The sequence below is a fragment of the Colletes gigas genome, unplaced genomic scaffold (assembly GCF_013123115.1).
Source record: "Colletes gigas isolate AHSC1104 unplaced genomic scaffold, ASM1312311v1 Colletes_gigas_Sc00018, whole genome shotgun sequence".
Taxonomy (NCBI): domain Eukaryota; kingdom Metazoa; phylum Arthropoda; class Insecta; order Hymenoptera; family Colletidae; genus Colletes; species Colletes gigas.
This window is the reverse complement of record NW_025106647.1, coordinates 3,644,060-3,659,353: the sequence shown is the minus strand read 5'-3', so window position 1 is coordinate 3,659,353 and position 15,294 is coordinate 3,644,060. Positions and strand designations below refer to the sequence as shown.

Here is a 15,294-nt window from a genome sequence, read left to right as displayed (position 1 = left end):
AAGAATCCATTAAGATGGAAACTTCAGTTATTAGAACATAGTTTGCGACACGGGAAGTGGTTATTAATGTGCTTTTGTAAAGTGATGATGATGGAAATGACACCTAACCTAACCATTTCAGTCTTGTGTTTCTCTTTAAAATAACAAAAATAGTTTCGTTATATGAAATGCAGCAATGATTCGTAAAATGAACCCCAGACGTGATTCGTAAGTTGAACATTTCTATCCCTTCCAACTGGGAGATACGTTCATTTCCCTTCGACTTCTTCTTGACATCTGTTTCGCGACAAAATACAGCAACGATTCTTAAAATGAACCCAGGCATGATTCGTAAGTTGAACATTTCTATCCCTTTCGACTGTGGGCACCCCCCTTAGAGCCAGTGAAGCGTTAAAGACAGGATTTTAAAAAAACCCTGGAGCAATGTTCATCTTACGAATCATTACTGCAATAGTTATTTCAAGTAATGAATTTTATTATATTGTTTGTAGTAACGGGTATTTCGACAGAATGTTTAAATACCGCAGCATATTATTGCCATTTTATTTTATTTATACCCATTTAATTTTGAATCTCAAACTAAAATAAAGAAAAGTCAGTGCAGAATTACATCGATGAATGACTAAACCCGTTGGAAACTTACAGCATAGGGACGCGGGGGCGGGCGGCGGCGGCCAATCGCTGATCTCGCCAGGTTCCTGCTTGGAGGAATTCCGCGCGCGGCCCTTCATCGAGTGTCGAGGATTGGGCACTTGCAACTACTTCTCCACTGCCACGTCCTATTGGCTGGCCACCATCACGGACAGCCAGATGTTCCGGAAGCCATCTCAGCAGACTCTGAAGGCGGACCACACCTCGCGGATCAGCCGCTGCGCGGTGTGTCTTCGTCGTCGCGTCACGGAAGAGCCAAACCCGTATCGAGCACCGCTACCCTTTACTGGCTACAAGCATCGCTCAGATCGGCGTTATCCCTATTAGCCCTCAGAGGCAATCGTCACCACCAGTAGAGGAGGAGACCCCAACAGGAGCGAGGACAGCAGATTGGAACGAATTCGCAAACTCGAACGAACCGCGAAAACCCCTGGCAGTGGCTTAAAAAATCGCGACGTCGTCAGCCACGATTCACCAGTGACTTTGCAGGAGAACAGCGACTCTGTGTATATATAAACAACAGGATGAGACTTCGAACCAGTAGCTTTAGATAAGTTTGTCGCGTCTTCCTCAACGGCGCAGAGAACCGGGAGCAAAAACGCTGTTGCGACACTCCAGTCTATCGCTTTGTTCTGCCAAAAGAATTATAGATCGATTTTATTAATTTTTGTTAAAAAAATTAGTTTATGACTGCCTTTTTTGTTGCCCGGCGTACGCACAGTTACGGAAACTATTGCCAACGGGACTATCGTAGACGGAAAGAAATTTTATATCAACTAACTTTCAGTATACTCGATGTTGATAAGTAGACTGCGGATGTTTGTGCATTTATGGGAAATTTTAATTCTCAATATTCTTCAAAATCAAAAATATAAGAAACGCTTAAAGCACGATACGACGTTTGAAGCAACCCTCTACAAAGCTCCCATTTTATTCATTCTATTAATAAGAATATAAATTTGCATAAAGATTCGCAGTCTATCGATAAGTGTCAACGAAGTATTGTTGCAATAATGAGATTGAAATATCCCACAAAACGAATTGAAATCGTCGTTTCGCATTATGCAGGTGTATTGAAGTCCTGAGTCGACGTTAGGAGTGTGAACATGTGTATGAGTGTGTGTGAGTGTGTGTGTGTATGAGAAATTTAAGCGTGGTCAAAGTCGAGTCGGGACGACATTGTTCTCCAGCCACGATACTTTGATTCATTTCAGTCTTCTTTCACGACCAAATTGAATGTATTAATCTCACGATTGGAATCTACCTGCTTCAACATTGCTCGAAACAATTTTTGTAGTATTAGACTTCAGCTTCTATCAATAATCTACGAGTTCAAGTATTTCAAAATTATTTGTCCGTGTAGTTAGATAGAAATAGTATTTATTTCTTATTCGGTCGTTTGTTCAGACATTCAACAGTGTATGTGATATTAACCCTTTTATGTAGAATTATCGTACCCTGAACGTATGTTATCAAAAACAGAGTAATCCCCAAGTTACAATGTTACTAACTAGTAACTAGTAATCAATAAATAAAACATGAAGAAAGATCCATTTTGCAATACACTTGGTGTACGACCTGATGTTTGAATTATTTAACAAGAAATTTGTTTAATACTTCCCTTACATCCCCACGCTAATAAAATATAATTTAACTCCAAAATTGAACTATATTAATTTAATTTATAACTGCTGTTTGTACAGTGCTGCGACCGAATAAATACGTTTACTTGAAAATGAATCGTAAAGCAAGGAATTAACTTAAAAATTCTTATAAAGTTCACTGAGAAAACTTCATTGAATTTGTCATGGTATTGTCTTATAGAAATAGCTCTGCGGATTCAGACATTTATTATTTGGCTCGAGTATTAATTAATTCATGAACGTAATGGATGAAACAGAGGGTTGAAATAACACGCGAGTAAGTGACTTTAAAGTTCAAAGTTCAGATAAAGTGTAGCCGAAGATAAAAGAATAAAATAAAACGAAGGATCATTTTTCGTCAACGTGGCATGAATTTCTGTAACCGTGTGGACAATTATGTGTGCGTACCGTTGCGGCCGGATTTAGGGATGATATATGTCTTATGCCAAAAAAATACGAGGGCTAACGTCCTCGACGAAACTGCCAATCGACGTCGCATCGACCTCACGGATAAATTTAAATTAACGATATTTTCTGTACGATATACCGCTACTGTAACTGTCTATGTATTTACAACGAATAAATATATTTTATAGAAGCTATCTGGAAGCTGTGGTCCAGAGATCTGATTTGTAAAAACAACATGGCGACAGGGTCTCTCGCATGCTCTTCTGTGAACACGTTTTCGAGTAATTTATGGGAATGATACTAATACAGAACATTTATTAACAGTCTATTTAAATTATTTTAATATAAAATTTCATTCAAGTAATAAATTAGTAAAACACCGTATAGCGATTTATTATTAATGTAAAATATATAATTTTATTTTATAATTCAGTTGTTCATTGTACATATCTAGATTAAAAATTTACTCGAGTCTGGATATTACTGAGTTTTATTTTGTACATGGAATTATCGAAAAGAAACTGGCAGTGTCTATTGCATTCTTGAACAAGGAATAGATATTTACTCAGATGCACTTTCTGTAGACCCACAATCACAGATAGAATAATAACGTTATAGTTATGTTTACTGCATTTATGACCTTATAATAATTATATCTAATAGACTCTATAAGAATTGTTAAATTATGAAAATGAAATTCTTAATATGAAAATTAAAGGTTCCAAACGCAGACAGTTTAGTCGATTAGAAAATTTTATATTATGTAGTAGTAAATGATACCAAATTGTTGCTCCTATTCGATATTATTTCAATGCTTAATCAACTCTGCCTCTTATAGAGTAGCCTCACCAATGATTGACTGAATAAAATACTTTTTATATTTTATTGTCCATTTCTCATTCTTTATGGAAGAACCAATATGGATGACTTGTAAGGCTCGTTAGGTTACTCCTTTATCATTACAATAGGATCATTTCTACCAATTTCTGATCATTCATATTTAATAATTAAAAACACAAGTTAAATTCTGAAATTTTGAAACTCTTTTGATTCAACTGTTGATACCTGTCATCGTTTCCAGCTACAGTTTTAAGAAAATGATTGTAAAATATTTCATTATTCTATTATAAATTTAGAAACTTTTGCGTCGTCCCGATGACCAAAATCGTTTTCTGAGCTAATATTTCTTAGCGTGCATTTAGAGCAGCAAAAGTATAGCACCGTGAATAACCGTGACCTCTGACCGCACAAAGATTTAACAAAGAGCGTAAGTTCAGATAACAGAAGCTGACACGTATGCTGGAGATTGAACGAGCATTTGCATAAAAGCTTCCATTTACTTTGAAAGATCTTCCGCGCACTTGGAAAGGAAAAGAATTCGCATTTTTCCCGCAGCCACGAATGTTTGCCGCGTTTGAAAACGTGTACACAATAGAGGCCTTCGAGTTCCTTTTCCGGTAGACAGATCGATATTAAACAACGCGAAGGATAAAAACAAAATTGTTTTCCTTTCAAATATGTAATTTTTTGAATTGTATTTTACAAATAATCTATTTTTTTATTATATTTAACGTTTTTTAAGTGTGTACAGAAAATGTAACAAAAGAGATGCCAGTAACAGTGTTCTGGAACGAAAGAAGGGAGCACAAAATAATATATAATAAAAAAACTCTCTTACGATTTTTAATAGTCTGTAAATTAGATCAACTTTAGCAACCGCCAAGCTGTTTCACTATTATGGTTGGCATATATTACAGAAAGTTCCAAAGAATATTTATATCGAGATATAGAAACTATTGCGTTAGCTATAATAAGTATTTCACAATTTTTTATTTATGTATTGCGTACCGATATTTTAAATAATAAAATAATATACAAAGCATTATTATTAAAAAACAGATAAAGGCTTTATAATTTTTTTTTATGAAATTCAATTTACGATTAGAATTATATATGCATTATTATAAGGACATTTTTTATTTTCCCTACTTGCTTACCACTCCTAATATTTCTGACAATGTAAAAAGAATACTACTTGCTACTGCTAGCCTCTGCTGACTACTGCTGACCATTGCTGACCACTCCCGATACTTCTGGCAATGTATAACGATTACTACTGGTTACTGCCAGCCTCTCCCAACCTCTGCTAGCTTCTGCTGGCCTCTGCTGACCACCGCTTATATTTATGGCAACGTACAACGATTACTACTGACTACTGCCAGCCTCTGCTGACCACCGCCAGCATCTCTTGGCCTCAGCTGGCCCCTACCAGCAACACCTGACGTCAGCTTCCCTCTGCTGACCACTGCTGACCGTTGCTGGCAACTTCTAACATAATACATATGTATCAAAGCTTTGTATAATGTAAATCTATGGCAATAAATGATATAATTTCAAAGAATTCTATGTGTTCTCATCATTTTTACCTTTCTTTTCCTCTCCAAATCAATCCCATAGTTATAAGAAACCGTTTCCCAGTTAAAACTTTAATCCTAAAGTGCCGTGAACATTCCCAAAATGCTGGTGATCTTGATCCACTTTTGAAACTGGGTCAAGGCCAAATCCGGATTCCCAAAGTGCTCAGAACGTTTTATGAAATGCCGGTGACCTTGACCTACTTCCTAAATTGGGTCAAGGCCATCCGGATTTCCATAGTGCCCTGAATTTCCCTAAAATTCGAATGGCCTTGAGCTTGACCTTGATACACTTCCTAAATTGGGTGAAGGCCATTCGGATTTCCAGGGTCCGGAATTTTTCCAAAATGTTGGCGGCCTTGCGAAGAGGTTGACACGCATCTTATAACTAAGGGAATAATTTGGAGAGGAAAAGAAAGGTAAAAAATGATGAGAACACATAGAATTCTTTGAAATTATATCATTTATTGCTATAGATTTACAATATACAAAGCTTTAATACATATACATCAGGTCAGCAGTGGTCTGCAGTGGTCAGCAGGGGTCAGCAGTGGTCTGCAACGGTCAGCAGAGGCCAGCGGAGGCTGGCAGAAGTCAGTAGTAATCGTTATACGTTGTCAGAAATGTAGGCAGTGGTCAACAGAGGCCAGCAGGAGCCAGCAGAGACTGGGAGAGTGTGGCAGTATTTATTGTTATACGTTGGCAGAAGTATCAGGAGTGGTGAATAGCAGTCAATAGATGCCAGTGGAGGCCAGCAGAGACAAGCAGTGACCAGTAGAAACATGTAGAGACCAGCAGAAGCTTAGTTAGTTATTTCAAAACATATCGAGGAAAATCATTATTAATTAATTTCTGCAACAATTGATTCATCTGTTTTGTTCATATTATAAAAATAAGAATACTTCTTATTGAAAAATGTTACAGCGTGCACGATAGTGGCAAAGAGTGGACTCTCATTTTAATTTATTAATTTTCAATCGTAAAGTATTTTGATTTTGAAAAATCATATTAATAATATACTTTGTTTCAACAATTAAAATGTGACCGGAGGGTCTTAAAACGAGTATTTCCGTAAAAAAAATTTCACAAAATTTTTTTTTCATTTTGGTACTTTGCTTATATCAGCCTACATAGATCGTAAAATAAAAATGTCTGGGCAGTCGAGATTCCAAATCGTATGCCGTTGACGCGAGGTCCGATTTCAGTTGTTCAAGAGCGAGAAGGCAAACGTGCGCCTTTCTCTCTCGAGTTCCACGAGACGGTCCGAAATTACTTCGGGCAGCTTCGGAGAATCGAGAAAGAGGGCCTATGTCAGTTTGCTTTGTCGACTCTACGAGTTCACGTACACGTGATCTAGCATAGTGTGAGAAAATGGAATAAGGTGTCCCCGGTGCACCCGGGGCTCCATCCAACATCTCTGAGCGGATGTCGAAAATTGTACTTGAAAAGTCGTGAAGTTAATTAGTAAGATATTCTAAACAAGCTAAACAAATTATACGCGTGCAAGTGAAATTAGGGATCTCTAGTGAAAGCGGTGTGTGATTAACGGAAGAGAGCGACGAAATAAACGTACACGTGAGATCGATATTATATTTATATTTATAAAATTATTCATCATTAGAAAGCACATATGATCTATCTATATGACGTAATTCACTACGCACACACGCGTACAAGCGTGCCTACGAGCGCACGCACGCACAAAGAGAAAAACACGCGGAGCCGCACGCACACACCGTGAAACCATTCATACAATTTCCGTCCGCTCGCTCACGCAGGCGTAAGCCACACACATACACACACGCGCGGGCATACATACACATGTACGTACGCGCGTGCACGCGTGCAAATAGAGAGAGACGGGGGAAGCGCGCGCGCGCGCGCGTGTGCATGCACACGTATATCCGTGTGTGAACGGCGACGCGCGACAACAAACGAGTATACGTGTCTCTATGTATGCACGTGTACATATTCAGAGTACCTCACGAATGTGTTTTACAGGTTCTTTTTACGCAACTTTGTAACTGCTCGAATTGGAAGAAAGTGCGACAGAGATTTACCAGGCCAGTGTTCATCACAGAGTAATAAGAATCGCATCGTGTTTCTCGCGAGAAAATATCATCCTTGTTTTCGTTCATTTTCTACACACACATATATTTATATATATATATATATTCATTTCTGATTTTTCTTTTTTTTTTTTTTAATGCTTTTTTTACACTGTTTTGTCATCCACCATCGTTCGTTTCCGCTATTTTCGTTCTCGTGCGTCTTGAATCGTATTCGAAGACTCAATTCTTAGGATCTAAATTGGTATCATCGAGAACGTTAACGTCCCCTTGCGAATAAAATTAAACGCTACGAAGTTTGTAAAATTGTTACTAAAAAAAAAAAAAACAAATTTATCCTCTCGGTCACTCGTCTAATAAAAAAGATCGTTCGACTCGGTCGACAACGAGCTTTTTAAAGCGTTCGCGTAAAATGAAAACTGAAAAATCGAGGAAGGGAGAAAGGAGAAGGAGAAAGGGAAGAGGAATCAAAAAAGTGAACACCGGGAATCGGGAGAATGGTAAAATATCGTGATCGACGATATGCAAATCGGATAAAGCGTCGTTCGAAGAAGGGGACGCCGTCCGCGTGAAAAAAAAAAAGGAAATGCTTATAACGTGTTCTGGCGCGTGACTTCCGTCGGCGTGGATTTCTGATCGGAACTCGTCGAGACGGAGCAACATATTTCCGCGTTTTCACCTCGTTGCAATTTCTTCCAACCTTCCTCCGTCGTTTTTTACTTTTATTATTATTATTTTTTTTCTCATTTAATAATCGGTAAACATCCTGGAAAAATAAGACACTTGCGTGAGATTTCTTTCATATGCATGTTATATATACATATATACACACCATTCTTTTGTATCGCGCGGCGTGTGTATATACATATAAACGTGATTAGACTTTATTTCTTATTTCTTTTATCTCTTCGTTTTTTTTTCTTTTTTTTTTGTCCACGATTCGATCAATGTAACAACAAATGTCATTTAGAAGTAATTTTTAGTGTGCAATCTCTAAGACCCAAAGGAGAATTACCGAGCTATGCAAAATAGAAGATTGATCTCCATTTTTTTTTCCTCACACGTATACATATATAAATATACGTAAATTTATATACCGATTATATATAAATAACCGGGCGAATCAGTTATATATAACACGCTATATAAATCCCTATACATATATATACATATACATTTATACAATATATATATATATGTATATAAAGGTACTCTTACTATTGAATAGAAATATGCATATTTCAAGTGTTCAATAATATCAATATCGATATAATAATAATTATTATAATAATAATAAAATAATAATATTAATAATAATAATCCTTAATATTATAATAATATAGTAATTGCAACAAGAATATTGGTAATAGTGATAATGATGATGTCAATAATAATAATAATAATAATAAAATAAAATAATTATAATTATAATAATAATAATAATAGTTATAATCATATTAACAACAACAAGTATTCTTTGTCACATTTTGGTTGCAGATTCTTACAATCACAAATATATTATTCATAAATGTAATAGTCAAAAAGGATGTTAAATTAAAGAGAATACGTGATAGTGCTCTATTTGTTTTTTTTTTCTTTCCTTCATCTTCATCCTGTGTACAATAATTAAACCTATAAATAGTTCTATGTTCAACAGCCAGTGGTATAGTAAAGTATACCTTTGAGGTACCTACGTAGTTTCTTTCTTTCAGTGATACCAAATACAACACTGACGGATCACGTGACGATATCCCCGACGATGGGGGGCCAAACTCCCGCGGCCGTCAGTCTATCGTGTCGGTATTATACTTATATATATATATATATATTTATATATTTATATTTATATATTTATACTCGAATATCGTCCGAAGCTGGGATGCCCCGATAAAGGCTTTCTCTCTTCCTTTTATATATATAATCTACAATTCATATATATATAAAATAAGATAGAGCGTCGCCGCGCGCTATCGGGCCACCTGTGCTCCCCGCGCAACCGTCCTTTTCGTCCTTAAAACGACCTCTGTAATCGGGTTCGTCGTTCCCACGCGATCGACTCCCCAAATTCCATTATCCACCGACGATTCGCATGATATAATTCCACGGAGGCCTTCGAATCCGCCCTTTTGAAAATCTCGACACAGGCAAATTGGGAAAGCCGGAAACTTTTGGTCCTTTCGAGAGTTTCATTTCTCTGCGTGTGTTTGTGTGTGACTGTGTGTGGTATCTTTTTTTTCTATTTTTGTTTCTTTTGTTCTTCCCGTCTTGTCCGGTGGTTGGTGATCGGTAGCGTCTCTCTCAGCACGAAAAGGCCCCGTGGTGCGGGGGCGCGGCGGCCTGCGCGGCTTTTTTTTTTATCGCATTGTATTTGGTGATACGTATCTGAATACTGACTTCGTGTGTTGTAGCATTACATATAATACAATAGTATCCAATTACGTATAGAGTTGTAATATGCGGTGTGTGTGTGATCGATATTCGTCTCGTTCCTCTTCAACCCCTCGACGTCCTCCCCCCCCCCTCCCCATTCCGATTTTTCTCTCCCCGCCGCCAGGGCATCTTCTTTTATGTTCAAACGTATATTACATAGATTCCTTTACCATGCAAGGCGTTGGCCTGCAGTCACTCAGACAACAGTTTCTGTAACAGCGACGACTGGTTCACCTTCGGATCACCTCGAGCCACTTCCTCCATAGAAGTCTGGAAACGAGTTTCGTTCGATTATCGAAAAACCGGAGATGAAAAAATAGATCGAAGACGAGAGACATCCCTTTCTCAAGGGGGTTGCTCGATCGATTCAGAGCGTAGATACGGGGTGGACAGACATCCTGAACGACAGAGATGGACTACATTTTATTATATAAATAAAAATTTCGTTACTCGTCGAATAAGAATTTTAATTATAGAATTAAATGTTTCGCTGTTCAAATAAACTGGTACACGTTGATTGTTCGAATTTAATTTTGACAGTGACAAGATTTTGAAAACGTCGTGTGTTCGACAGTATTTTTTTCTAATTATTGTCATTAGCGACTACTACAATTTTAATTTTCCATTTTCGATATCGAATCTCACATACATTTTACAAATACAGGTAATCCTTCTATAACACGGTAGATAGGTTCCTAGAAAATGCCGTGTTGTGTGAAACCGTATTATATGAGACCCAGAGCCAGTAAAAAAAGGAGAGTTACGTTTCGAAAATTTATTAAAAACCAATGTTTTTTTTTAATACTACATAAGCAACTTAATTTTTATGAAAAATATAAATATATGTATAACACAAAACAAAAAATATTATTCTAATTTAACGCAACCTTAATTTAATAAATTATAATTTGCTTATATTTTTCCATGTAAGGGTGTTCGGCCATCCCTGGGAAAAATTTTAATGAGGGATTCTAGTGGCCAAAATAAGACGAAAATCAAGAATACCAATTTGTTGATGGAGGCTTTGTTAAAAAGTTATTAACGTTTAAAATTCCGCCAGTAATGAATTTTTTTTCTCGAAAATGCGCAGGATTTTGGAGGTATATCTATTCACCAAAAGTGATTGCAATTGACCCCCGCAACCGAAAATAATTTTTCCAGAACGATTTGAAATTTTTTAATTTAATTGTTAATAACTTTTCACAGAAGACTCCATCAACAAATTAATATTCTTGATTTTCGTCTTATTTTGGTCTCTAGAATCCCTCGTTAAAATTTTTCCCAGGGGTGGCAGTACACCCTGTAATAGCAATCAAGGTGTACAAAAGTACATCTTTATTAATTTAACAAAAATCGTGTAAAATATGTAAAAGAGTATGAATTTATAAATTATAAATCGGATGAGAAACATTCAATTTGTAAACTAAAAACTATAGGTTCTCGCTTTTAATTGTACTGAATTATAGTTACCATACGACCGCACCAATTTATCGAAAAATAATGTACGTCAAATGTTGGAAAATAAAATGTCACGATCCGTATTTTGTAAAATCTTTTATCACTTATTTCAGCAGTATCTGTCCACAGCCATCTACATTCTGAAGACCCAAAATTTTTGGGGCATTTTGTATCGGAACCGATGCGTTTCTGCTGGGCACGTGTGAGTACTCAAATATTTCATAATTATTGATCCAAAATTAGTCACAACTCGATTAATACAAACTTTACCAAGGCCAAAAGCAATCAACGAAACTGATCGTAACGAAGTTTGTTAATTTCAATATTAAAACATATCACGCTACTAGCTTCGATTAAATCGTAATAATTACATTCTACAAAATGAACTGCGTTATTCTTCAAATTAGAAAATTATAATGTTTCGAATTCAATCGCGTTCGCAGATTGAATTCGAAACATTCGCCGAAACCAGAATTTCAGATAAAGGTATACGTCAAAAATCACACTCGAGGGTTAAGCTCTGGAAAATAAAATAATATAAAATGGAAATTTAGGAACCAAAGAAACTGAAATAAATGCATAAGAGTTTCATTGAATTGTACAAATAAGCCGAAGATCCTAAAACGAGTGACGTTTGTCGAATTTTGAATACTCACACCAGTCTGCTTATACAAGAAGCAAAAGTAATCAAATTTAAAAAATTAGAAAGAAAAATTAGAAGAATTTTGACGAATCCTCGATCGAGTCGATCGACATCGTTCCAACGAAAACGCTTCTGCGAAGGCAAACGCATGATCAAAACTCAAAAAGAAAATTTTACTGAAGCCACATATTCGCTACACATCCAATGTTCCAATGCACACCAAAGGCCGCTAATCTAGTAATGTTTAAATAAATAAATAAAAAAAGAAGAGAAAGAGAAGTTCATTTGGCAGTCGTGAATTGGCGACGACCTTTACCGACAGGACACGAACAAAGAGAGAAAATGACGATCAATGTTTGTTTCTATAAAAGCAGTTACCTTTGCAAAACGTTAAGCTACGTTCAGAATCGTGAAGGTGTCGAGAGATTGCAAAAGGCTCGTGCCACGGCTTATGGCAGGCACAGTCTTTCGACCAAATTGCTAGTGAGTGGTCACTAACTGGCGGTTAGGTTGTACAAATAATAATTGTCATCGAAAGTGATAATAATTTCAAAAATGGATATCAGCTAACCGTCTTGTCGTTCCACGAGAATTTACATTAAAATTGTTCTAATTGTAGTTGGACCGAATACTTATAAACGAGGGATTGCAAAATTTAAGCTCTGTTAACACTTAGCCAATGGAACATATAAACAATGACGTTTACGAGTAATTCTCAGTTACTGTTTACTTTACGATCGCAAATTTTTGTAATTTTATTGCATTAACGCTTTATTGCACAGTTTAACTGAAAGGGAATCAAATGAAAATAGTCCCTAATTTATTTACTTTTGTAATTTGCGAATCTTCTTTGATTTAAGTAAATCATGCACTTGCGTAATCTAACCTGTTTTAATTTCATTTTCTTACTTTTGGTATTCTTTACTAAAGTAGAAGATATCTTTCACTGTAATTTTTTACACGAATTCTGACAAAGTTAGCTTTCAGGTAAATAACGTAAAGGATCATTTGATATTGAACAATTAATTTTATCTTTAATAATAAGAAAATTATACATAAAATACGAATTGGGGATTTGAATTTGGTGCACTTTATATCTACTTTATGTATTTTAAAAAATTCAGAAACAAATGTTCAACAACGTAAAAATTATTACGGTTTGACTAAGAGTGTTCTTCGCATGGGCGGCCATTTTTAACCAACACATACCGGAAGTAACGTCTCAACGTCCTTCAGCCAAGTGTTAACTGCGACTAATTAATGATCAAATGTTCTAATCGGCGAATATACTATTTGGAATTATTCGAAGTTCGGGCTTTTAGAGGCCGCCGCGTCTTCTTCGACGGGCTTCCGGTCCAGGAACGGGCAAACTTCTTATCCAGATGAAAATGTAGAAAAAGTGAGAGGCAAACGTAATTTTGACGCGTTATTTTATCGATAATAAAATTACAATCTTAATTGTTATTGATTAATCACTTTCTATAGTTTTTGTTTGTTATTAGTATAAAATTCTGCCCGTTTCTGTTTCCGGTTGGTCGGTGACAAACTACTATGAGAGTTTTGTCTCGTGCAACGAGAACGATCAGCTTCCAGAGAAAATCGTAAGAGCGACGCGCTTGGATGTCTGTTTGGCTCACTGTGAAAAAGCATTACAATACTTAAAATGTAACGTTACACGATACAACAAGATGGCAGTGTGATTAATAGTGATTACTTCGAATGAGCTGAAGCTTACGGCACCATCACCCTGCAGATAAGAACGTGTCTCCGGCACCGACCACATTTATGCTCGAAACACGAACGACGAAGAGAACTGACGTGTCCTCCATTTTGTTAGAACACGACGTCGTTGAAAGGAAATGACGCCAAGCGTGCTTTGACGAAATAAATATTATTTATTTTCTAGTTTTTTTCGATCGAAAGTACGTCCTTACAGGAATATACTAATATAATTTGTTTTTTTCGTCGCGATGCGATCATTTTGTTTATTATTAACACTGAATAATTCTAATAATTTTGGAAATTATTTGAAAATTATTGTACATGTGCACTGCCACTCTAAAGCCTCGTAAATGTTCAATTGCTTACTAACACAATTACCAGTTGTTTCGTGTTAATTATTCGGCTTGGGAATATGTAGTTCAATAATTTAATTACTTTAATTAGTTAAAAGTATAATCGAAAATAATGGATATAAACATATTCTTTCAATTTATTAAGTTTCTGAAAACCACATTTATCGTATTTCAACATGAAATAAAATATATTAGAATAAAAGGTATAACAAATTTAATTAAAACGGTAGCAAAACTCATGGAGTCTGTAATCAAGTAATGCAGTAAACATACCGGTGAGAAAGAGATTTTAATATCTGTATTATTTTAGTAAACGTACCGGTGAGAAAGAGATTTTAATATCTGTATTATTTTAGTAAACTTTCGCAGATATTAAAATCTTTTATCATGCACTCTCTTTATTACATAAAACAGGAAATAAATATTCTTTTAAATCTTCGGTTACTTTGACAGGTTTTCATAAAACTATCCTAAGACCCCGAGCGGCAGTGTAGATTTAGACTTAACAATAACGAATTTTGCCATTTATTTATTATTTAGAAATGAAAATATCAAGTCAGTTTGTAATTTCGTGTGCATCAATGTTACTGTTTAATTGACGAGTCATTTCTTCCGTTTGCTCTGCTTAATTAGCATAACTACCGTGTTACCAATGTTATTACATGTTGATAAAAAATTATTTACAGAAACGGGTATTAATAATCAGTATAAGCATCGCATTCTCTGCTGGTTATTTTTTAACAGACAGATAATCTATACTCACAGTCTTATGATACAGAATTTTTTAACATAGAAAAATTTCCAAAGTAATAATAATTAATTTGGTAATATTTTACTCCAAAACAGGTATCAGTCTTAATACTCTAACGACTACAAAACATTATTGATACTGGTAAAGAATAGCAAGAATTAAATATACTGGTATATTAATGACTACAGTAAGTAATGTTGTTTTTCTCTTTGTTTCATATATAATATTTTGAGAAATGCGCACGAATTTACGAATTAACCTGACAATTTCTGTTATTTAAAATATGCGAAAGTATAATACTGTGACCGTGGTAAAAAATATTTATAAAAAATGTGTGACCTTCAATTGTTTTAATTTTGGGAGGGGAGGTCTCTTTTTCAATACAAATTTTTGAAAAATTCTATTAAAAGCTTCGCAAAATAAATAATTTCAATTGAAATTCCCAATTTTCAAATGTTAATTCAACAGTATTTATGTCCGGTTTCTTATTTTACTGGATTTCAACAAAAATAAAAAATTGTTATTTTAAACCGACTCTACATTTTCTACCATTGAATATTTCATTTTTCCCACCTTCTTCATTCATTACTATTTTCGCCATTATTTTTCCTATTAATTAATTCATGCACCGCGAATCGATAAACTGAGAAATACTTAAACGAGTTTCCAACGAACGGAATTACATTCTTGCTTTAACAAAATCCATGAATCGAACGTTTCAATTATTTCAAGACAAAGGAGATCCTGTTTGG

The 15,294-nt window shown here is 35.4% G+C and overlaps 2 protein-coding genes across 2 annotated transcripts in view; one reads left to right on the top strand and one right to left on the bottom strand.

Moving 5' to 3' along the window:
- LOC122400415 (collagen alpha-5(IV) chain) overlaps window positions 1–2,896 on the top strand; it is a 101,952-nt gene extending 99,056 nt beyond the window's left edge. The window contains exon 27 of the mRNA XM_043401870.1: window positions 646–2,896. Within this exon, the coding sequence (XP_043257805.1) occupies window positions 646–978 (333 nt within the window). The 3' untranslated portion in view covers window positions 979–2,896. The remainder of the gene's footprint in view (window positions 1–645) is intronic.
- Window positions 2,897–8,681: 5,785 nt separating this feature from the next.
- The window catches only part of LOC122400453 (nuclear receptor coactivator 2-like), a 286,464-nt gene continuing 279,851 nt past the window's right edge, over window positions 8,682–15,294 (bottom strand). The window contains exon 23 of the mRNA XM_043401934.1: window positions 8,682–9,885. Within this exon, the coding sequence (XP_043257869.1) occupies window positions 9,808–9,885 (78 nt within the window). The 3' untranslated portion in view covers window positions 8,682–9,807. The remainder of the gene's footprint in view (window positions 9,886–15,294) is intronic.